Raw genomic sequence first — 25,163 nt, forward strand, 5'->3', positions numbered from 1 at the left:
TAGGGGAACATATTTATTCACTAGGGCTATCCATTGGGACAGAGGAGGCCATCACTGTGACGTTGCTTGCACAAAACAAAAGGAAACGTATCAATATGCGCCTATAAGAACCCGTCACCTAAACCATTTATAACTCCCAAGAAACATACTTCCGGCATCAAAACAAGGGGGACTTCTAAATGGTCTGACAAGAATTACATCACCTCCCTCCAGAAGGGCACAACACAAGAGCAAGTCCAAACCGCGTGCAGAAAAGTATCTCTCCCTCCCACTCCTAAAGCAAACATCCGCCCCCGAGACCCCCATGCAATGAAGTCTAACAGGAGTATAATACAAACAGAGGACGAACCTGGATTGAATGAGCATATCTCGGGCACTAACCACTGTAGGGTAATACGTCTTGACTACTTCCTTCTACATGTCCCCAGAGAGATGAGGAATATTCTCAACCCATTTTAACTGTGCAACAGCAAACGGGTCTGGACCCACTGATTGCAATAAAGCATAACTCTGGGTGAGAGGCTTAGGCAGGTTGGCAGTCCCCAGGAGCAACTCCAAAATCATTAAACACAGGGGTTACTTCCAGTGAACCAAACTGCATAGAGACCGAATGTTGCAATTGGAGATACCTGAAGTGGGCATCCTGAGGGACAAGAAAAGGTTCTCTAACTTCAGCAAATGAAGGAAAGACACAGTCCTCTCCAAATAAGTGCATGGCGAATTTGAGTCCCTGGGAGATCCAAAATCCGTCTGCCTCCAACTCCCGCAGGTGTTCCAAATGAGGATTAGCCCACAGGGGTGCCCTATGAGACACCACCAGCTGCGGAAAATGCCCAGAGACCACCAACCAGACCGCTGCCACCGTCTTAATAGGAACTGGCAAGGAGAAGGAGGGAACATACCTGTATAATGAATGTCAGTATCTCATAGGAACCCATGAGAGCCCCCGCTAGAGCTGTGAAAGCATTAGAAAGGTCAAGGTCGATCCACAAGGTCGCATACACCAGCTGTGAAGCTAGAAAATAATTATGCATATTAGGAGTGGCTAGTCCCCCTTGGTGCCTGGAGCAGTGCCTGTCCCAATCTCGGAGGTGTATTCTGCCAATAGAAGGATCTCAGAGCCCTGTTAAGTTTAACAAAAAAAACTTTGGGGGGGAATAACCAGTGACAGATGAAAAAGGTAGAGGAACTTCGGGAGAAAAATAATTTTGAAAATATTAACCCTACCTGCTAAGGACAAGGGTAAGGAATCCCACGCTTGTAAACGCGTAAGCATATTGCCTAGAAGAGGGTTCAAATTAAGGGCCATAAACTCAGAGTTACTAGATGACACCTCCACTCCCAAATATCTAAAGTGGGACACCACCTGCAACCCATTGGATACTACTGATAGTAAAACCCCTTCCCGGGACAAGTACATGATGGATGATTTGGCCCAGTTAACCTTCAGACCAGAGACCTTCCCGAACCTCTCCAAAAGACCGAACAGGGCATCTAGGGAGCCCTCCACATCAGCTAAATAAACCAAGGTATCCTCTGCATACAGGGATATCTTCTCGGTCAGGGAACCTCTAGGGATTCCCTTAATAGAGTCAGAGGCACGAACAGCCACCGCCAGGGGTTCAACAGCTAAAGCAAACAGAAAGGGAGAAATACTGCACCCCTGTCTAGTGCCCCCACCCCAGCGGGAAAGAGTCCGAAACTTCTGAATTGGTGCGTACTCGGGCCCTAGGTGTTTCATACAGCAAACAGACCCAGTTTCTAAAATCAGGTCCAAAGCGTTGGACATGCAGCAGGCACCAAATATAGCTCCAGTCTACTGAATCAAAGGCCTTATAGACATCAAAAAAAGAAGAGGAAAGAGTGCTCCATAGCGTAATACCGCAGGTATTGGGTCCACAAATATAGTAGAAAATGCCCTTACCAAGTGCGGTTGTGTAAGCTCACACACAACAGTGGTCAGAATGAGTGAGAGACAGGTCCAGTCTGCAGCCTTCCCATCCAAGCAAGACAATGGCAGGAGGAGACTTCTGGATGTGGAGGGATTCAACTGCGCTGACCAGGAGCAGACACGTTAGATAGGTAGGAAGGTAGCTTTATTAAAACAATGCAACGTGTTTCACCGCAAGTGTGACTTCATCAGGCATACTGTCCCCAAATATGGCCGCCACCCTTGCCGCCAATTTCAAATTTACCCGATCCTTCTGTATAATCAAAAGAGACCTCTGTGCCTTAGCCCACTCCCTTTCCATCTCTGGGGTAGGGTCTCTCACTACCGCTGCCTCAAGGATTCCTATTTCTGTCTGTAGTGCCCGTTCCTGGGCTCCCAATACCGCCCTCTTACCCGCAACCCCCACCATAAATGCTCCCCTAACTGTCGCTTTGTAAGCATCCCACTGGACCAGAGCATCCGGATGGGAGGTATTACGGGCCCAGTAGTCAGAGTGAGCAACTTCCAAGGCAGAAGAAACTTCTTCCGCCTGAAGCCACCCAGGATGCATTTTCCACAGGCGGGAAGAGGGACGTGGACCCAGGGATAGTGTAACTATTAAGGCAGTATGATCTGAGATCCCTCTACTAGTATAACATGCTTTACTCACCGCTTGCAGTAGGTCAGCTGAAGCAAAGGCGAGATCAATACGAGAAAAGGAGTTATGCACCGAGGAGTAAAAGGAGAAGACCGCGTCATCCGGATACTTCCATCTCCAGAGTTCAGTAAGACTCAGTCCCAGACGCCAAGAAGCCAATGCAGATGAGCCAGGATCTGCAGCACTGGTGCGATCAAGCCAGGGATCAGGAACAACATTGAAGTCTCCTATAAAAAGAACAAGGGTCACAGAAGGGAAGGAAGTCAATTTATCCACAAGCAAATCCAATAAGGCCACATGAAAGAGAGGAGGCACATACAAAGAGACTAAAGTGAAACAGAAGGAAGACTACGCACAATGTAAAATCACATACCTACCAAAGTGGTCACAGGAAACCTGGGAGACTATCAAGGGCAAGGACTTAGACACCAGGACTGAATCTAATCTAAAGCTCAGCAGCCACTCAGGATTCCAAGCGGCGGGGGACACTGCCGCCGACACAGAGGGGACACCAGAGCTCAGCGTCACCTTTGGGTAAGTTGCACCAAGGGTCAGAGGTGTATTTGCAGGATAAATGAGCAGGTGAACGGGAGCTCGGCAGACACACGTCTGCTCAGCTCCCCATGGAGGCCACACCCCCGAGGAGGAATTCGGCTTGAGGAAATTCTGACATGTGAACAGACCCTTATACAAACCACTAATTTAGGCCTCAAATGCAAATGGAGCTCTCTTACTCCAGAGCCCTGTCGTATTTTAAGGCAACAGTTTAGGGCTACATATGGGGTATATCAGTAGTTGGGAGAAATGTGTTACAAATTTTTTATACATTTTTCTACACTAACATGCTGGATTTTTCCTTTATCTTTCATTTTCACAAGAGGTAAATCTAGAAAAAGCCCCCCAAAATAAGTAACGCAATTACTCCCGAGTACGGAAATACCCCATTTGTGGGCATAAAGCGCTTAGCGGGTGCACAACATGGCTCAGAAATGAAAGAGCACAATGTACATTTGTGGTCTAAATTGGGGATTTGACAAGGGAGTGGTTGATCGTACGAGAGGTTCTGACAAACGCAAAAAAAAACATGTGACCCCATTTTTGAAGCAACACCCCTCAAGGATTGTAACAAAGGTTGCATTGAGCATTTACACCCCACAGGTGTCTTGCAGATTTTTGGAACATTGGTTCTTGAAAATGAATAATGTAATTTTTCATTTGCACAGCCCACTGTTCCAAAAAATCTGTCAAAAGCCAGTGGTGTTTAAATGCTCATTGCACCCCTTGTTACATTCCCTGAAGAGTGTAGTTTCCAAAATGGGGTCACATGTGGGGGAGTCCATTGTTCTGGCACATTGGGGGCTTTGTAAATGCAAGTGGCTCGTGACTTCAGTTCCTGCCAAATTCTCTCTCTCTCCAAAAGCCCAATGGCACTCCTTCTGTTCTGAGGCCTGTGGTTCGCCAGCAGAGCACTTTACGTCCACATATGGGGTATTTTCATACTCAGAAGAAATGGGGTTACAAATTTTGGGGTGGCTTTTTCTTCTATTACCCCTTGTGAAAAAAAAATTTTGGGGTTTCACCAGCATTTTAGTGACAAAAAAATTAACTTTTCATGTCGACTTTAACGAAAATTCATCAAACACCTGTGGGGTGTTAAGGCTCACTATGCCCCTTGTTACGTTTCTTGAAGGGTATAGTTTTCCAAATAGTGTGCCATGTGGTAATAGGAGAAAATGCTCCCCAAAGTTGTAACCCCAGTTCAGGTACGCCCTGAGTCCTTAAGAGGTTAAAGAAGATTTAACCCAGTTTACCCGTAAGCCAGAGATCGAACCAAACCTGTCCAGTAGGTCAGTTAAAGATAGGAAAGAACCTTATGCATCCGCCAAAAACACTAGCGTATCATCCGCATAAAGGGAAACCTTCTCTACAATAGACTCCCTGAGTATGCCACAGATAGTGGGGTCTGTACGGAAGGCTGCCGCCAAATTCTCCGCTGCAAGTGCAAAAAGAAAAGGAGAAAGCAGGCACCCCTGACTTGTCCCATGACCCAGGAGGAAGGGGGCAGAAACATCTAAGTTAGTGTGAATGTGGGCCCTAGGGCTATCGTACAAGAACCTAACCCAAGCACAGAATTGGGGGCCAAACCCAAATGCACCCAAAACCTCCCATAGAAAGGGCCACCCCACCGAGTCAAAGGCCTTATGAATATCTAGCCTAACAACTACTTCAGTAGGGAAGGTGCTTCACATTCACATCAGTAGCTCTACCTGGAATAAAACCCGTTTGGTCAGGATGAATGATAGAGGACATGACCCCCCCCCAGCGTAGGTGAGTAGCCAGAACTCTAGCCAAAATTTTTATATCAACATAGGTCTGTAAGAGTCAGGCAGCAACGGGTCCTTTCCAGGCATGGGAAGTACTACTATTAACGCCTCCCTTATTGAATCTGGGAGAGACTCTTCACCAGCCATCGAATGGAATAATTTAAGGAGTATAGGGGCCAGGCGTTCCTCATTCATTCTATACCAATCGCCAATCATCCCATCTAGAACCGGGTTTTCCCATGGGGAAGATCATGAATAGCCTGCTCCACCTCCTCAACACCAAAGGGAGCAATCCAGAGCCTCCGCCTGAGCACAACCTAGCTTGGGAAGGGTTAGCTCCTGTAAGAAATACACAATTTCCCCCTGACAGGGCCTAGGAGGGGCAGAATACAGGGAAGAGTAAAAGTCCCTAAAGACATCATTAATCAACTGGAGGTCGGACACCACGGAACCAACCCCACCCCTTATACAAGGGATAGAGGCAGTGGGATGACTAGCCCTCGCCAAATAGGCCAACAGCTTCCCATTCTTGTTCCCAAACTCAAAAAGGGCAACTTCCCCATAAGCCAATCTCAACTGGACTCTATCCTTCTGAACTACCAACAAGGACCGTTGAGCCTTGGCCCACACCCTTTCATTATCAGGAGAGGAATCTCTAATATACACTGCCTCCAAAATACTCACCTTCTGCAGCAACCCATTCTCCATAGCCGACCTAATTTTCAGTTGGCCCGCTACTCCCGCTCTAAAGGCACCCCTGACCGTGGCCTTGTACGCATCCCATTGAAGGGTCAGGATAAGAAGCATTATGCTCCCAGTACTCAGTATGGGTAACCTCCAGAGCCTCCACAACAGCCTCAGCCTGTAACCAGCCAGGGTGCATGCGCCAAATATGGGAAGGGGGGCTAGGACCCAGGTTAAGAACTACCAGTACCGCAGAGTGGTCTGAGATCCCCCTAGTAGTGTAGAAAATATCTCTTACCGCCTGGAGGAGGTCCTCAGATGCCAGAGCAAAGCCAATGCAAGAGAAGGACCTGTGAGCTGCAGAGTAATCTCCAGAGGTCAGTCAGACCCAACGCCAGTCACCAAGTGTTAAAGGAGGAGGAGCCAGGGTCAGCAGCAGTGGTGTGATCGAGTACAGGATCAGGAGCCACATTGAAATCACCTATAAAAAAGGGCAGGGCCAGAAGGAAAAGACAGCAATTTGTTAGTAAGTAACTCCAGCACCGAGACCTGAAATGGGGGAGGCACATAGACTGAGACAAGAACAAAGGAGAAGGAACCCATGGAACAATGCAAAATTACAAATCTTCCAAAATGATCACAGGCTGTCTGGGAAACAACCAATGACAGGGACTTAGTAATTAAAACAGAGACACCCCTGGCATAATTTGAAAAGGATGCATGATAGCCACATGCTATCCACGCCCGTTTCAGGGCAAGCACCTTCTGGCCCGTAATGTGGGTTTCCTGCAAGCAGATAATATGAGGTGACTAACGTTTTACAAAGTCCAGACATAACGCCCTCGGACATTCAAACTAACAACCTTTAGGGTCCCCATCGGGAGAGACAATCATAAAGACAAACATGAGGGACAAAGGGAAGACCAGGACCGGGGACCACACACACAACCCACAGACAGACAAACAGCACAGACATGAAACAAATGCAACAAAGCATAACCAATACAATCCCCAAAAATTCCCTGTCTAACACTAAACGGAACATAGTAAAACGGCTACGCCCTAACACAGTGTAGACCAATACCCTGAATACAACTACTATGGGCGTCGAAGAGACACCAAGTAAACCTAAGAAACCAGTATCTAAAAACACTCCCGCCACCCCAGCACAAACTAAAGTTGGCCAGTAACTAAGAATACTACCCAGAGAAGCCTTAAGAGAGCTGGAACCTATGGAGACCCTCAGGAACCTATCTCCATAACCGCCATCTAAGAGACAAAATGGGAGAGCAGCCAGTCCAGGACAGTTCAATCCGGGGGTCCGACAGTGTTCAGGTTCACTATACCCCTTATTAGGTGCACACAGCGATCTTAGTTTCTGTTTTCACATCGCTCTGTGTAACACATTAGACCGCGTTCAGCGATCCACCCCCCAAACATCTGACATCATGCAACAAAGTAACTATGCCGATTGTTCTCTAGGTGTAGCGGCACTTATGCAATCGGCGTAGTATACGCAATCTCCGTGGGCATATCTTCAATATAAAATATCATCAATTAAACTAATATGGATGTTTTATGTACACGAAATGTGATTTTAAAATAATGTGTATAACTGTTATTATATGTTCCTATGCCTTCTTTTGGTTTTTATTACTATTAGAGTGGTTTTATGCTTCATCTTTGTGAATACCAAAATGAACGTGACCTTTACCAGATAACTGAAAGGGTATTTTAGTGTCCTACTTGCCCCCTACCTGTGAGCACCTTACCTGAGGAAGTGTCCTTTTCGGACCAGAAACACGAGTTTTAGTGCAATAAAAATACCTTTTGGACTTTATATTGTGTCCTACTGCTTATCCTGGAGAACCAGCACCCAGAAAAGCTCAAGTTTTTCTATGATATTACCTACTTGCCTAGACACCCTAGCGGTGAATGACAACTTGGTGCCAGTCCCTTCCTTGCGCTAAAGTGCATTGGTGTCGAAGTCAAACAAAACAAAAGGAACTGTACATAGTCGGGGAACAGGTCAGGAACATAACTGAATTCAATTACCAACTAACAGATGTGTAAATACAAACAAGGCAGGATATAGCATACTAACAAAGCGGGTCAGGAAATCAAGAGCACTGGACACAGAGCAATGAACAAACTAGACACCCTTTGCCAAACCTGGAGGAACATTAATACCATAGCCAAATAAGACTCCTAGCCAGCACACTCCACCAAGTGATACTGCCCTAGGAGGAAACAGAAATACTAAATACAAGACTCACTCACTCCTAGATAGACAGAATAGCTCAAGGCTCAGAGCAGGATTCTATCCTATGAGAAGAAGGGATAAACAAGGTAAAAACAGGACTAACATACACACACGCACAATGTGAAAAAGGACTAAGATCTATAAAGGTAAATGCAAAATGAACATACACAAATCCTAAAATCCAAGAAATATACTAAAACAAAGCAGGCTAAACTCTATATATCATACAGGACAGATAACCATGGTTAAAAGTCAGGATACATGCACAGAGAAAAAGTTAACATGATGCCATCATGGGCAGAATACAGAATAACAACACCCGAGATGCCATAGGCTGAGAGCATTAAAGGGGTACTTTGCCCCTAGACATCTTATCCCCTATCCAAAGGATAGGGGTAAGATGTCTGATCGCTGGGACCCCCCGTGATCTCTCCTTCAGCACCCTGTGTCATCTGCTGCACGGAGTGCCTGATGATGTGACGTCACACCCCACCCCCTCAATGCAAGTCTATGGGAGGCATCACGCCCCCTCCCATAGACTTGCATTGCGGGGGGCTGGGTGTGAAGTCACATGGGGGCGGACTCGTGACATCACGATACTCCGGCCCCGTGGTTGTGATCCGGCAGACTCCAAGGCTGCAACACTGCGTGCAGCTCCCAGAGGTGGGTGCTGCATGCGAGATAGCGGGGGTCCCCAGCGGCGGGACCCCCGCGATCAGACATCTTATCCTCTGGATAGGGGTAAGATGTCTTAGGGCCGGAGTACCCCTTTAATACCCCACAGGTAATTGACAAACTTTCGTTAAAGTAGGACGTGAAAATGAAAAATTAGTTTTTAACACTAAAATGATGGTGTTACCCCAAATTTTTCATTTTCACAAGGTGTAATAGGAGAAAATGCACCCCAAAATTTGTAACCCCATTTCTCTCAAGTAAGGAAATATCTCATGTGGATGTTAAGTGCTTTGTGGGTGCACTAGAGGGCTCAGAAGGGAGGGAGCGACATTAGGCTTTTGGAGAGCATGTCGCATTTAGGAAGCCCCATGGTGCAAGAACAGCAAAAAACCATATGACACACTATATGGAAAACTACACCCCTCAAGGAACCCCCAAAATTTGTAACCCTATTTCTTCTGAGTATATAAATACCCCATATGTGGACGTAAAATGCTCTGCGGGCGCACTACAGTGCTCAGAAGCGAAGGAGCGTCATTGGGCTTTTAGAGAGAGAATTTGGCTGAATTGAAGTCGGGGCCATGTGCGTTTACAAAGCCATCAATGGTGCCACAACAGTGGACCCCTCCACATGTGACCCCATTTTGAAAACTACACCCCCCACGTAATGTAGAAAGGGGTGCAGTGAACATTTTACCCCACTGGCGTTTGACAGATCTTTGGAACAGTGGGCTGTGCAAATGAAAAATTTTACTTTTCATCTTCACGGACCATTGTTCAAATAACATAATTGCATGAGCATTAAAAAAGAGAATGATATCAGTATAAAAAATACAAACAAGATAAACATGTTATTTTAACAACACCACAGGCAGTAAATTCTAACTTGTGCTCAGGGCTTACATTCGTGCCTGCGGTAGCAGGCGCTAAACACATAACTATGCGAACCATGCATTGACTTTGCCAAGCGGTTTGAGTTGTTCCGTACTTGAGATTATACCTACATACAAACCTATGCACCTATATAAATAAGGATGACTGATGAGGCGGTTGCGTTGTGCCCATAACCGCGTATGAGGGCACGCCTATAGAGGGCAAAAATTCAAGACGTAGAATTAATAACAACATTCCTGACCATGATAACCGACACCCTCACTAGTCGTATCTAAGTCCCCTAAACTGTTCTTACTAGACTCCGGAACCAAGAGGGTCGTGTCTGCCGGCTAGCGACCACATGAGGCAGAACCTGACACTGAGAAGATGGTGGTGACGCCTCCTGCGTCCGACCCGGCACTGGAACGGTACCTGACTATGTGCTAGCTGATTTGTTCATATTGACGTACTCACTGTGGTAAATGCAGAAAGGGGAAACCGACAGCTTGTCGGGCATAACCTGTCCTCCTGTCCCTACTGATTAGTGGCCAAATCTCCATTGTTAGTTAAGTGAAACGAAGAGATGATCGTCATGAATGTGGTCTCAGGAGTAATGACCTGCAGCGGACGACGGGCCTTCTCACCCTGATCATGTCTGCAGACTCGACAGATCTCTGTAATAATTAAGGCTAAGGACTATCCTGCCTTCAGACAGGCATCAACAGAACCACTGTGTCCGCAGACGTGACCGACCTCTCTGTGACTATTGTACCTGTAGACTTTGACAGGTCTTACCTGCCCTCGTGCCAGTAGATGTGACAGGCCTCTATGTGACTATCGTACCTGTAGGTTCTGACAGGTCCCACATACCCTCGTGCCTGTGGATGTGACAGGTCTTTACGTGACCGCTGTGCCTGGAATGGCAATCTGACTCGACCCTCGTACCTGTAGAAGTGACAGGTCTTTGAGTAGCCCTCGTGCCTGTGGAAGTGATAGCTGTTAGCATGACATTGACATGAGTGGACAAGACAGCTATGTGCGTGAAACAACCACCTATGAGTAGTGAAATTGTAACTCTATGACCTGTGTTAGGGAAACATTGACTAAGCCGTGAATCTCCCTGCAGGCGTTGCCGGTGGAGATGGAGTGCCACCCCTGAGACCATTTCTTTGTTATGGCAATGTGGGAGCGACTGGCAGCTGAGTGCCTGACATAATGTATGCATGGAGAAAAGAGATGAGGCTAAGTGTAAGCTGCTGCGCTGAAGAGAGAACAGCATACGCAGGGCCCCCCCACTGAAGAAGTGTCAGCCAGACAGTTGACCCACTGCCTATGTGTATCGAGTCATATTGCACTGAAGCAGAGTCAGGAAACAACAGACTTTACCAAGACCCCGACTGAAGCGAGTCAGGACTGAGGAACTTGGTGGGTGAGGGTTGCGCGAGGCTCTGAAGACATGTCAGTAGCAGCGTTAGTGTGTGAAGCAAGTAACTGTAGTAAGCTAACAAGAGTGGTGAAAGTAACATGGATCAGTGGGTACGTGTTGAGAAGTACAAACATTTGAGTGTACAGGGGCCCCCACTGAAGAAATGTCAGCCGGACGGTTGACCCACTGCCTATGTGTATCGAGTCATATTGCACTGAAGCAGAGTCAGGAAACAACAGACTTACCAAGACCCCGACTGAAGCGAGTCAGGACTGAGGAACTTGGTGGGTGAGGGACGTGCGATGCTCTGAAGACATGTCAGTAGTAGCGTCAGTATGTGAAGCGAGTAACTGTAGTAAGCAAACAAGAATGGTGAACGTAACAAGGATCAGTGGGTAGGTGTTGAGAAATACAAACATTTGAGTGTACAGGGGCCCCCACTGAAGAAGTGTCAGCCAGACGGTTGACCCACTGCCTATGTGTATTGAGTCATATTGTACTGAAGCAGAGTCAGGAAACAACAGACTTACCAAGACCCCGACTGAAGCAAGTCAGGACTGAGGAACTTGGTGGGTGAGGGACGCGCGAGGCTCTGAAGACATGTCAGTAGCAGCGTAAGTGTGTGAAACGAGTAACTGTAGTAAGCAAACAAGAATGGTGAACGTAACATGGATCAGTGGGTACGTGTTGAGAAGTACAAACATTTGAGTGTACAGGGGCCCCCACTGAAGAAGTGTCAGCCAGACAGTTGACCCACTGCCTATGTGTATCGAGTCATATTGCACTGAAGCAGAGTCAAGAAACAACAGACTTTACCAAGACCCCGACTGAAGCGAGTCAGGACTGAGGAACTTGGTGGGTGAGGGACGCGCGAGGCTCTGAAGACATGTCAGTAGCAGCGTCAGTATGTTAAGCGAGTAACTGTAGTAAGCAAACAAGAATGGTGAACGTAACATGGATCAATGGGTAGGTGTTGAGAAGTACAAACATTTGAGTGTACAGGGGCCCCCACTGAAGAAGTGTCAGCCAGACGGTTGACCCACTGCCTATGTGTATTGAGTCATATTGCACTGAAGCAGAGTCAGGAAACTACAGACTTTACCAAGACCCCGACTGAAGCAAGTCAGGACTGAGGAACTTGGTGGGTGAGGGACGCGTGAGGCTCTGAAGACATGTCAGTAGCAGCGTCAGTATGTGAAGCGAGTAACTGTAGTAAGCAAACAAGAATGGTGAACGTAACATGGATCAGTGGGTACATGTTGAGAAGTACATACATTTGAGTGTCAGTAGCAGCAACTACGCAGTGCTGCCTGCCTGCAGACGTGGCAGGCGTGGTGGGGAAACAACCACCTATGTGTCGTGATGTTGTTATTCAGAAGACACGTCAGTAACAACAAAAAGTAGCGCGTCTCCCTGCAGAACGTGGCAGGTGGAGTGTACGCCACCTGTGTCGTGGCATGAATGTGCAGAGTAACGTGTCCGCGACAACGACTTAGTGCATGCTGTAGGACGAGTTATAAGATGACTGGTGAGCGTATGACAATACACGGACTGAGCAGTTACTATGGTAACGCGAGTGTGGTATGTCAGCTACGGGGACCAATAGCCGGTACCGAAGTGTGTGCAGGGTAACTACTCGTGATTGTGCCGTACGAGCTGAGAATATCTGTACAGTATGAGAATATCTGTGCTATTATATCCTTGGTGCCTGGTGACAGCACCGTTTCCCTAACAGGTTACATGTATATATATACACACACACAATACATACCCATATTGCCTGCATGTGCCTCACCCAGCATTGGCCGCGTGGGGAGACACAACCTCGGCATGGGCCCAGGGTGCCGCTGCCATGGCTTTTTTTTTTTCCCCCGAGGTTCCGGCAGCGTTGCCCCGGCAACCCAGCACGCCAGGCACACCACCGGAGCCGAGGACAGCCGGTGGAGGTGAGCCAGGCGGAGCCCGGGGTCAGTGAACGACCCCGGTCCGCCGCCCGAGAAAGTGACCATGCCGCATTTGCACGCTGGAAGCGAGCGTGCTGGACGGAGGAACTCGTGGCGCGGGGAAGTGACGTCACCCGCCTGGCTCCAGGGTCGGAGCAGAAGAAACACAGCTGGACCGGGAGTGAGGGTATGTGACGGTAACAAACGTGCTTGGGGGGGGGGGGGGAGGGTGCCGGGGGACCCGGGTTACCAGATCCTTAAAAGTGCCTGTAGACGTGAGACCTCGCGCTGTTGGACTCCTTCCACCTGTAAACCCCGTACGCCCCGCCTGTATGTAGCGGGGGCGTTTTATAGCGATGCCCCTTGCATGGCCCCGCCTGTAGGTGCGGGGGGCCGTGAGAATTCCCGCCCCCTCGCACAAATGCAGCCTGATAGGCTTTCCACATGTTTATCTTGTTTGTATTTTTTATACTGATATCAATCTCTTTTTTTAATGCTCATGCAATGATGTTATTTGCCCTGAATGGGTTAACTTTTTAAATGATGTATCTTAACCTGATAGGGTTAATACTATTTTGTATGTAAACCCCCTCCTTATCCTGTTTGTCATGCCTGATTAAGCCGCCTAAGTGTGGTGAAACGCGTTGCATTTGAATAAAAAAATCTTTTACTCACCGGACGTGTCCGATCTTGGCCAGCGCCGATACCCCCCCACCGCCCCTTGGAAGTTCTCACCTGTTGAATAATGCCCAGGTCGGGGAGGCTGCAGACCAGATATAATCTCCCATTGTTGTGTGTGAGTTCCAACAACCGCCTTCGGTAAGGGTTTTTTATCACTTTAAATTGGACCCTGGAGTGGCGGTTTTACGCTATGGAGCACTCTTCTTTCTTGTTTTAGTTTTGTAAATGCACATGGCCTTCAATTCCAGCCAAATTCTCTTTCCCAAAAACAAATTTTGCTCCTTCTCTTCTAGGCATTGTAGTTCGCCTGCAGAGAACTTTACATCCACATATGGGGTATTTCCTTACTCAGAAGAAATGGGGTTACAAATTTGGGGGGAGCTTTTTCTTCCATTAGTATGGGGCAACACCAGCGTGTTCATGTAAAGAAATGTATTCTGCTCAAAAATAAATAAAAGGGAACACTAAGATAACACACCCTAGATCTGAATGAATGAACTAATCATAAGAAATACTTTCGTCTTTACATAGTTGAATGTGCTGACAACAAAATCACACAAAAATTATCAATGGAAATCAAATTTATCACCCATGCAGGTCTAGATATGGAGTCACACTCAAAATCAAAGTGGAAAACCACACTACAGGCTGATCGAACTTTGATGAAATGTCCTTAAAACAAGTCAAAATGAGGCTCAGTAGTGTGTGGGGCCTCCACGTGCCCATATTACCTCCCTTCAATGCCTGGGCATGCTCCTGATGAGGTGGCGTATGGTCTCCTGAAGGATGTCCTCCCAGACCTGGACTAAAGCATCTGCCAACTCCTGGACAGTCTGTGGTGCAACAGTTGGTGGATGGAGCGAGACATGATGTCCCAGATGTGCTTAATCGGATTCAGGTCTGGGGAACGGGCGGGGCAGTCCATTGCATCAATGCCTTCCTCTTGCAGGAACTGCTGACACACTCCAGCCATATGAGGTCTAGCATTGTCTTGCATTAGGAGGAACTCAGGGCCAACCGCACCAGCATATGGTCTCACAAGAGGTCTGAGGATCTCATCTCGGTACCTACTGGCAGTCAGGCTACCTCTGGTAAGCACATGGAGGGCTTTGCGGCCCCCTAAAGAAATGCCACCCCACACCATTACTGACCCACTGTCAAACCCAGGGCACAGGGCGCCAGTGGTAAATTTGCCAATCTTGGTGTTCTCTGGCAAATGCCAAACATCCTGCATGGTGTTGGGCTGTAGGCACATCCCCCACCTGTGGATGTCGGCCCCTCATACCACCCTCATGGAGTCTGTTTCTGACCGTTTGAGTGGACACATGCACATTTGTGACCTGCTGGAGGTCATTTTGCAGGGCTCTGGCAGTGCTTCTCCTGCTCCTCCTTGCACAAAGGCGGAGGTAGCGGTCCTGCTGCAGGGTTGTTGCCCTCCTACGGCCTCCCCCACGTCTCCTGATGTATTGGCCTGTCTCCTAGTAGCGCCTCCATGCTCTGGACACTACGCTGACAGACACAGCAAACCTTCTTGCCACAGCTCGCATTGATGTGCTATCCTGGATGAACTGCACTACCTGAACCACTTGTGTGGGTTGTTGACTCCGTCTCATTCTACCACTAGAGTGAAAGCACTGCCAGCATTCAAAAGTGACCAAAATATCAGCCAGGAAGCATAGGAACTGAGAAGTGGTCACCACCACATCTGTGTCTTTCTAAATGCCTATAATTTCCACCTGTTGTCTGTTCCATTTGCACAACAGCATGTGAAATTGATTGTCAGTCAGTGTTGCTTCCTGAGTGGACAGTGTGATTTCACAGAAGTGTGATTGACTTGGAGTTACATTGTGTTGTTTAAGTGTCCCCTTTATTTTTTTGAGCAGTGTATTTTTTTTACACTAGCATGTTGGTGTATATCCAACTTTTCCTTTTCATAAGGGGTAAAAGGAGAAAAAGCCTCCCATAATTTGTAAGGCAATTTCTTAAACTGTTGCCCTGAAAGACGACAAGGCTTCGGAGTGATAGAGCGCCAATGTATTTGAGGCCTAAATTATGGATTTACGTAGGGACAGAACCGGATGCAAGCGTTACACTTGCCTCTGCCGCCAAAAATACCCTACAGCAGTGTTTCCCAAACAGGGTGCCTCCACCTTTTGCAAAACTTGCAGCATGCCAGGACAGTCAGTGGTTGTCTGGCAATGCTGGGAGGAGTTGTTTTGCATCAGTTGGAGGCTCCGTTTTGGAAACACTGCTGTACCAGACATTTTTCATTTTTCTGGGGGGAGGGGGTTAACCGTGTAACGGTGTGTATATGTAGTGTCTTACTTTTTATTTAGTGTAGTGTTTTTAGGGTACATTCACATGGGCGGGGGTTTACAGTGAGTTTCCTTCTGAAAGTTTGAGGTGCGGCGGAAAATTTGCCACAGGTCAAACTTGAAGCGGTAAACTCCCTGTAATCCCCCGCCCATGTGAGTGTACATTCAGCTGGAGGCGCACTAGTTGGGAAACAGTCAAGTTAGGTAACATACTAACTTAGTGTTTCCCAACCTGTGTGCCTCCAGCTGATGCATAACTACAACTCTTAGCATGCACTGACAGTGGAAGGGCATGCTGTGAGTTGTAGTTATGCAACAGTTGGAGGCACATTTTTTCTATGAAAAAGTGTGCCTCCAGCTGTTGTATAACTACAATTCCCACCAGGTACTGACCGCCAAAGGGCATGCTGGGAGTTGTATTTGTGCCTCCAGCTGTTGCATAACTACAACTCCCAGCATGCCCTTTTTCTGTTCATCCTGGGAGTTGTACTAATGCAACAGCAGGAGGCACTCAGGCCTCACCTCCTGCTGATGCTGCCATGATATCTCCGCTCCCGGACCCACTGCCGTAGACTCCTCCGGACCTCGCCCCCGCAGCACCTCGGGACCTCTGCTGCCGCCGGTAAGTGCCTCCCCTGCCGATGACCCGCCCAGCAGGTCCCGCAATTGGTCGGCCGTTATAGGCCAGCCAATCACGCGATCGTGAGGTGGCACCATTGCCACCTCACTCCTGTTTCTAAAGGGTGATTGGCGCTGTCTCGGACAGCACCAATCGCGCTTTTTTATGGGTCACCGGAGGCCCAGAATTGCCGGTCTGAATTGACCGGCAATTTGCGTCGATCTGCCCCACCTTCTGCTACCCCAGGCCCCCTCCTTTGAAATTGTCAAACCTTTTTCCAACAATTCCTCTATCTTGAGCGCACCACCCAGCCAGCCAACTTATCAATTCCTACACATCAACATAGCTACATATCAATGTTTATATAAAAAATTGTTTAAATTTACTTAACCCCTTCTTTTTCCAGCCAGGGGCGATATGCCAGGATGGCTGCTGTTAGATAACAGCAGTCATCCCGGCCCAATCACAGCGTCCGAAGATGCGGTGATCCAGGAACACCACACCGTAAATGTACGGTGCTGTGCACTAAAATGCGCTTAGCAGCACCGTACATGTATGGCTCATGTCCTTAAAGGGTTAATTTTGTGTGTAAATTTCAAAAAAGATAATTATTTTAGTGGGGTGGGAAATATAGGGTGGTCTATGAGTTAAAAGTGTAGAATCAACCCTCCATACACTGGTCTTGTAATAGTGTCGTTGAGATGTGATAATACACCTTTTTCCCAATCAGTCATGCCCCCTTTTCAGATTTGGCTGTTTATTTTGGCGCAATGTGGCAAAAAATCGAGCGCAAACACAATTTGTGGAGTAGTGTGCCAAATTGTAGCACACTGCGCCACATTTTGGTGCACAACCTGAGAAAAGTAGTCAGGTCAACAATCTATATATTTATATATATATATATATATATATATATATATATATACACACATATATATATATTTAGGGTAGTTAGGAGTAGCCGTATTAGTCCAGTGATGCAAAAAGCAAAATCATTGGTAGTTGCAGTATATTGTAATACCTTTTTTATTGGACAAACAAGATTTTGTAGAGACAAGCTTTCGGGAGGAATCCCGAAAGCTTGTCTCTACAAAATCTTGTTAGTCCAATAAAAAAAGGTAGTACAAGATACTGCAACTACCGAGGATTTTGCTTCATATATATATAGAGAGAGAGAGAGAGAAAGTATACAAAAAAGAGGATTGCAGCAGCACACATTGGTCAAAAAACTTAGGCTCTTAGCGCACTTTTTGATCAAAACGTGTCACCCATCCACCACGGGGAGGTGGCCTCATTTAGGATGGGACCCTAGCACAACTTCTGAGCCTAACGCTCAGATACCAACTCACCTCTGCTGGGCATATAGCCTCTGACTTGGTGACATGCTGGATTCATGTACAATTTAAAACACCACCTGTGAGAAAGGAGGAGGGGTGCACAGCTAAAGAGGGTGCCATTCCCTCTGAGTTGTACATACAAGCAAAAAGAAAAATAGCCAGCACAACAACTTAATACACGGGTGCACACTGCTGTGGCAGATACAGAGTATACAAAAAATATATATGTATAAAAACTCAATGTGTGTGTGTGTATATGTTCGAGAATTACGTCCAAATGGCTAAAGATATTAACATGAAACCTGGCACAAGTTACTCATATGTCAACAACAAACATAGGAGAGGTAATTTAACCCTTGCTCACCCCCATTTGCCAGGGTCGGGGTTTTTGTTTAAAGTCCAATACAAATCTATGAGAAATATATTGTTACGCCGAGCGCTCCGGGTCCCCGTTCCTCCCCGGAGCGCTCGCCTCATCCTCGTTGCTGCAGCGCCCCGGTCAGATCCACTGACCGGGTGCGCTGCGGTACCGCCTCCAGCCGGGATGCGATTCGCGATGCGGGTGGCGCCCGCTCGCGATGCGCACCCCGGCCCCCGTACCTGACTCGCTCTCCGTCGGTCCTGTCCCGGCGCGCGCGGCCCCGCTCCCTAGGGCGCGCGCGCGCCGGGTCTCTGCGATTTAAAGGGCCAGTGCACCAATGATGGTGCCTGGTCCAATCTTCCCAATTACCTTGATTAGTTTCCACCTGTGCACTCCCTACTTATACCTCACTTCCCCTGCACTCCCTTGCCGGATCTTGTTGCCCTTGTGCCTAGTGAAAGCGTTCCCTTGTTTGTTCCTAGCCCGTGTTCCAGACCTCCTGCCGTTGCCCCTGACTACGATCCTTGCTGCCTGCCCCGACCTTCTGCTACGTCCGACCTTGCTTCTGTCTACTCCCTTGTACCGCGCCTATCTTCAGCAGTCAGAGAGGTTGAGCCGTTGCTAGTGGATACGACCTGGTCACTACCGCCGCAGCAAGACCATCCCGCTTTGCGGCGGGCTCTGGTGAAAACCAGTAGTGACTTAGAACCGGTCCACTAGCACGGTCCACGCCAATCCCTCTCTGGCACAGAGGATCCACCTCCTGCCAGCCGGCATCGTGACAGTCCTCCTGCCAGCCGGCATCGTGACATATATGTTACTGATAACTTCCAAACGGCTGGAGATATTTCGATAATACTTGGTCACATGTTACTTATATGTCAAATAAAAATATATGAATATATGATAGTTAAATTAACCCTTACCTACACCCCTATATAAAAGATGTTTTTTTGTTTCAAGTCCCATGTAAGTATATGGGACTTCCAGTACCTTACTCCACAAGCTCCAGCCTACATCTCCTGGTGAATGTGTCAATCCAGCTTGCAAGCCACACACCATCTCACAAAAACATGCCCACATTTTAAGCCCCACCCCTTTTATTATCTACCCTTTTTGTGTGTGTATCGGTCTGGCTTGCAAATCACGCCCAGTCCCACAAAGCCACGTCCCCTTCTATTTTCAGCTTACAATATGTTCATCACAAATCTGTCCCACCTGAGGACAGGATATGAGGATGGGACATAAGGACGGGATATGAGGATGGGACATGAGGACGGGATATGAGGGTGGTATATGAGGTTGGGATATGAAGACTGGATGGGAGGACGGGATATGAGGTCGGGAAATGAGAAAGGAATATGAGGACAGGATAGGAGGTAGAGATAGGAGGACGGGATAGGAGGTACATTTTTCCATAAAATGTTATTGTTTTTCACAAAGAAACGTTGCAAGTATCATCAAACAGTTACCACTATTATAAAGTAGAATATGTCACTGAAAAACAATCTCAGAATCAGTACAATAGGTAAAAGCATCCCAGAGTTATTAATGTATATTTAAAGTGACACAGGTCAGATTTGAAAAATTTGGGTGTGTCCTTAAGACCAAAACAGGGCCTTAAAAGGGTACTCCAGTGGAAAACTTTTTTTTTTTAATCAACAGTTAACAAAAAGTTAAACTGATTTGTAATTTTTTTTTCTATTTAACCCCTTAAGGACGCAGGGTTTTTAAGTTTTCGCATTTTAATTTTTTCCTCATCACGTTCTAAAAATCATAACGCTTTAAATTTTGCACATACAATTCCATATGATGGCTTATTTTTTGCGCCACCAAGTCTACTTTGCAGTGACATTAGTCATTTTACCCAAAAATGCACGGCGAAACTGAAAAAAAAAATCATTGTGCGACAAAATTGAAAAACATGTAATTTTGTAACTTTTGGAGGCTTCCGTTTCTACGCAGTGCAATCTTTATTCTGTAGGTCCATACGATTAAAATGATACCCTACTGATATAGGTTGGATATTGTCGTACTTCGGAAATAAAAAATCATAACTACATGCAGGAAAATGTATATGTTAAAAATTCTCATCTTCTAACCCCTATAACATAGATTTTTCCGTGTACGGGCCGGTATGAGGACTTATTTTTTGCGCCGTGTTCTGAAGTTTTTATCGGTACCATTTTTGTATTGATCAGACTTTTTGATTGCTTTTTATTCATTTTTTTCATGATCTAAAAAGTGACAAAAAATACGCTATTTTGGACTTTGGAATTCTTTTGCTCGTACGCCATTGACTGTGCGGTTTAATTAACATTATATTTTTATAATTCGGACATTTCCGCACGCAGTGATGCCACATATGTTTACTTTTATTTTTATTTACACAGTTTTTTAATGGGAAAAGGGGGGTGATTCAAACTTTTATTAGGGAAGGGGTTAAATGACCTTTGTTAACTTATATATATATATTTATATATATATTTTTTTTTTTTAGACGCGGTGATCAACTTTGATCGGCATGTCTAAAGGGTTAATAGCACGCGGCACAACAATCGGTGCCGCACGCTATTAGCCCAGGGTTCCGGCTGTCGTTAGCAGCCGGGACTGATCTGGTTTTAAACACCGGGACCGGGCGAGGGCCGTACAGATACGCTCTTTGTCCTGAAGGAGTTAAAAATCTTAATTCTTCCAGTACTTATCAGCTGCTGTATACTACAGAGGAAGTTCAGTTGTTCTTTTCTGTCTAACCACAGTGCTCTCTGCTGACACCTCTGTCCATGTCCAGAGACTGTCCAGAGTAGAACCAAATCCCCATAGCAAACCTCTCCTGCTCTGGACAGTTCCTGACATGGACAGAGGAGTCAGCAGAGAGCACTGTGTTCAGACAGAAAAGAACTATACAACTTCCTCTGTAGCATACAGCAGCTAAAATGTACTGGAAGGATTGCGATTTTTTAATTGGAAGAAATTTACAAATCTGTCACTTTCTGCCATCAGTTGATTAGAAAATATATGTGTTTTCCCCTGGAATACCCCTTTAAGGGATTAAGACGTTCACTCAATTATTTCCACTTGTAAAATATGTTTAAGGTAAAATCATTAACTAAGCTTATCAGATAGCATTTCCCTAGCTAAGTTAGAAGTAATAAATGCTGTTGGTCCATTTTAGTCCTCCTTCATTTAGAGTGCACCAGCTGAGAACATAAAATGGTTTTGATGCCCACAGGCATTTGTGTAAAACCGATGTCCTTTTTGTTAACGAAAGGTTACTAGACATTCACTGTTTTCCTTTTCTGCCAGTTGCCTATAACTGCTGGGAAAGATATTGTTAGGAGAACATTGGGAACATTGGTAAGATTGAAAGAAAGGGCTTTGTCATTAAGTAGGGTTTATCACATGTCTAAGAGATGGCAGTTCTGGCATGTGGTGTTAACAGTGTTGTAATAGGGATACCAAAGTTTAACTACAATGTTGTTGCATCTCAGGATACTGCTAAACCGAGCAGCTAGGAAATTGTTGTAAGTCAAATGTACGTCTATGGGACTGTTGGCAATTTTAAATGTGGTCTAAGCACTGTCTGTTCTAAAGCTGGTCATACACATTTTAGTTAGATGATCCTGGCAATTTTGACATGGTTTAAGAGTTGTGTTCTTTCTTTAATTGGACAGCCTAAACTTTTCATCTATTAAATGTAACAAGAAGCTATCAGGTTGAATTTTTAGTTTTTCTGATCATTTATTTGTTTAGGTGGAAGAGATGTCCTTCTTTATTTCAATGCTTTGTTGCTAAATGCTTCAATAGACATATGTACTTTTTGTTTGTGCTTGTTAGCGCTAACATAATTTTACATTATATTTGGCTTACAAGGTGGTAGCTCTACTAAATAAAATGGAACGCTTTCGGAGCTCACCTCTCCATGCAAACATCTCTACAACACTTGACCACTACTTAGAGTCCATTCACAATGTTCAAACTCAGCGTAAGAGTGAGATCATGAATACATCGGATCATCACCAGAAGCACTGCAGACCTCGCCAGAATGATGAAGGTAAAAGAAAACAAACAGCTGAGAATCTGCTTTGATGCTTAGTAATCCAGAATCAAAACACCAGAAACTAAATTTTTTTTCCTTCTCTCCAGATGTCTTCTTCCTTGCATCCTTAATTAGAAAAATGGCTATAGCAACACGTAAAGCTCGAACTGCGTTGTGGTGTGCCTTGCAGATGACTCTGCCAAAATCTCTACATGCACAAAGTAGTGGGGTACTGGAGAATTGAGTATCCTATGTTAAAGATATTACCTTGGCAAGATTCAGAATTTTGCCAGTATGTTTGGTGCTCTCCTTCTTTTGATGTTTATAGTGTCTGATTTAGATTTTGATTTTATCCCTTCTTTTGGTGTTTAAATATACTCAGTACATATAGCCTAGACATAAGCATCTGCAGGCTATATAATTCCTACCAACTGCTATTGTAAGAAAAAATATTCTATGTGGTATAATATGTTTTAAGTGGCATTTGTTTGCATAAAAAAGTGCAATGTAGCTCAGCTTTCCCATATAATAGCAAAAAACAATTTGCCAATGCATTTAGTCAAAAGGTATATGAACCTTTGGCACATGTTGTGCCTATTATTCCCAATGTACCCTTTCAAAATATAGACCCCTGAACCCTATTATGACATTTACACTAAATGGAAAAAGCAGTGTCCTTTTGCCATTGGAAGAGGTGACTTAGTCATGGGACAACGTAGTCGAGGCACCATTAAGATAGGGGGATTCATCATGAGTTCAGGCAGAACTCATAATCTGTTCTTTCTTATTAGGACAATTGGTTTATCGAGAGAACAAAGTTGTTAGTTTGATTTATAAGTAAGGATAATTTTCTTAAATTATAATTAAGCATATTAAAACATAACTACTATGAGCTACTGATGTAGAGGATATGAAACCAGTTTATATCTAATTGCTGTTAGATTGGCTGCAGTTCAACTAAGAAACTATGAAGAGAACCCATCAACTGGTTTGAGGACATAAAATTACTAGCAAACCTTTATGCAGCCAAAGTGTCCCAAAACTACTGGTATGATACCCACTTGTTCTGGCAATGTAATTCAGTTTGTCATTTTATTCACAGGCAGTGGAGTCCCATCATCTCATCTCTGATGCTGGTGAATAGTGATGATGAGAAATCTTTGCTTTATTACACATGTGTAATGAAGTGAACTCTTTTCTGCTTCATCGGCATAGTGTGCTGTGCTGGAAGTCAGGCATGTGAGTACAGGACTGTGCTTCTAGTGATTAAAAGGACACATTCGCCCAGATATATCACTCTGTTGGAGACAAAAACTGAAGTGATTTGCTCATATCAACCAATCACAGCTCAGCTTTCATTTTACTAGATCTCATTAAGATATGAAAGCTGAGCTGTGATTGGTTAATGTGGGTAAATCACTCCAGGTTTTTGTCTCCAACAGATTGATAAATCTGGGCCTCTGTATGACAATGCCAGAAACAGGTGGGCATCATACAAGCTGCATAAAGATGTGCTAGTAATACCCAAAACCAGCTGACAGGTCACCTTTAAGCAGTCTAGCTTAGCATTCAGATTGATTCTTTTTTTTTCCTAATATAGATTTAACAACTGGTGGTAAAAAGTAGTAATTTGATTGGTTGCAGTGGTCTAATGTTCTGCATTTTGTTTATTATATAAAAAAAAAACATTATATGTTAGATGCTCTATGACTGGAAGTTAAGTTACCTGTGTGTATGCAAGCAAGCAAGCACAAACATTGCAATCCATCATCAATTAGATATGTATTTAAAGGATCAGAGTATTTATTCACATTCTTAAAACACGGTTTAAACATTATTAATCGTATTCCAACCCTATTTTAAATTACTGATTATTCCAACCCTATTTTAAATTACCATTCTTATATATTGTATGAAGTGAGTAGTGTTCTATTATTGCTGCCCATGCAAAATTGCATTTTACAAGTTTTTTAATTACCATCTAATCAAAATTCTACCTTATAATCTTTAATGGGTAAGCAGAAATGATAACTTACCCTTTGGTATGGCTTATCACAAACAGGGTCTCTGACAACCACTTTTGAAACTGATTGTGACTTAATGGATGGCCTCATTCCCTTCTCTAAAGATTAAAGGGCTTATCCTGTAATAGAAAAACAGAGCTAATTTCTTTAAAAAAAAAAAAACACTTCCCTTTCTGTCTCCAGATTGGGTGTGGTATTACAGCTTGGCTGAGCTGCTGAACCACCCCAAACCTGGAGACAGACCGGGAGCTGTTTTTGAAAGAAATTAGCTCTGTTTTTCTGTTCCTGGATCACCCCTTTAAGGGGCAGAGTTATCAAACCTTGTGCCAAGAAAGAGTGGGACAAGTTTCCCATAGCAACCAATCAGATTGCTTCTTTGATTTAAAAAAAAAAAATCTGAAAATTTTAAGCTAGAATATGATTGGTTTAGCTATGAGCAACTGCTCTGCGGTTCCTTTGCACAAGGTTCGAAAAATCTACCCCTCTATTCACATTTTGTGGTGCAGCTTTTAAAGCCTTATCAGTACTGATCTGCCAAAGCCCCAGCAGAGACCACACGTTAGTGTATTCATTCATTTTAAAACCGCAATGTAGCCCGCTGCTGTTGTAACATAAAAAACTACCACATACTCATCCATTCCATCGGGACACTCGTTGTCTGTGTTTACTTACACTGATGATGCACTTTAAAAAAAGAAAAAGGAAATATCCCTTAATACAGTGGTGGATACAATACGTGTGGCTCCTAGCAATCCTAGACCCTTATATATAACATTTGGCTGTTGACAACAGATGCTGCAGGGGCCAGAAGGATTAAAACTGCAAAGTGTGAACTAGTCCTTAGCTGAGGCTGAAAGCCACCTAGATGAAATTGTGGTTAATGAAGTCATGCCATAGATTACACTACTACTTGTAAGATCATGGACAGGTCATGCAACATTTTTCCTGCACCTAACTGAGTAGTATTGAACATTTAATATGTTTAAAAAAAAGACAGCTCTATTAAAGATT

General features: G+C 45.1%; 1 protein-coding gene across 1 annotated transcript in view; it reads left to right on the top strand.

Annotated features, from left to right (window-relative positions):
- MEIOC (meiosis specific with coiled-coil domain) overlaps positions 1-24,289 on the top strand; it is a 127,054-nt gene extending 102,765 nt beyond the window's left edge. The window contains exons 6-7 of the mRNA XM_056547939.1: positions 21,963-22,143; positions 22,236-24,289. Of these exons, the coding sequence (XP_056403914.1) occupies positions 21,963-22,143; positions 22,236-22,372 (318 nt within the window). The 3' untranslated portion in view covers positions 22,373-24,289. The remainder of the gene's footprint in view (positions 1-21,962; positions 22,144-22,235) is intronic.
- The last annotated feature ends 874 nt before the right edge of the window (positions 24,290-25,163 follow it).

The sequence above is a fragment of the Hyla sarda genome, chromosome 12, assembly GCF_029499605.1.
Source record: "Hyla sarda isolate aHylSar1 chromosome 12, aHylSar1.hap1, whole genome shotgun sequence".
NCBI lineage: Eukaryota > Metazoa > Chordata > Amphibia > Anura > Hylidae > Hyla > Hyla sarda.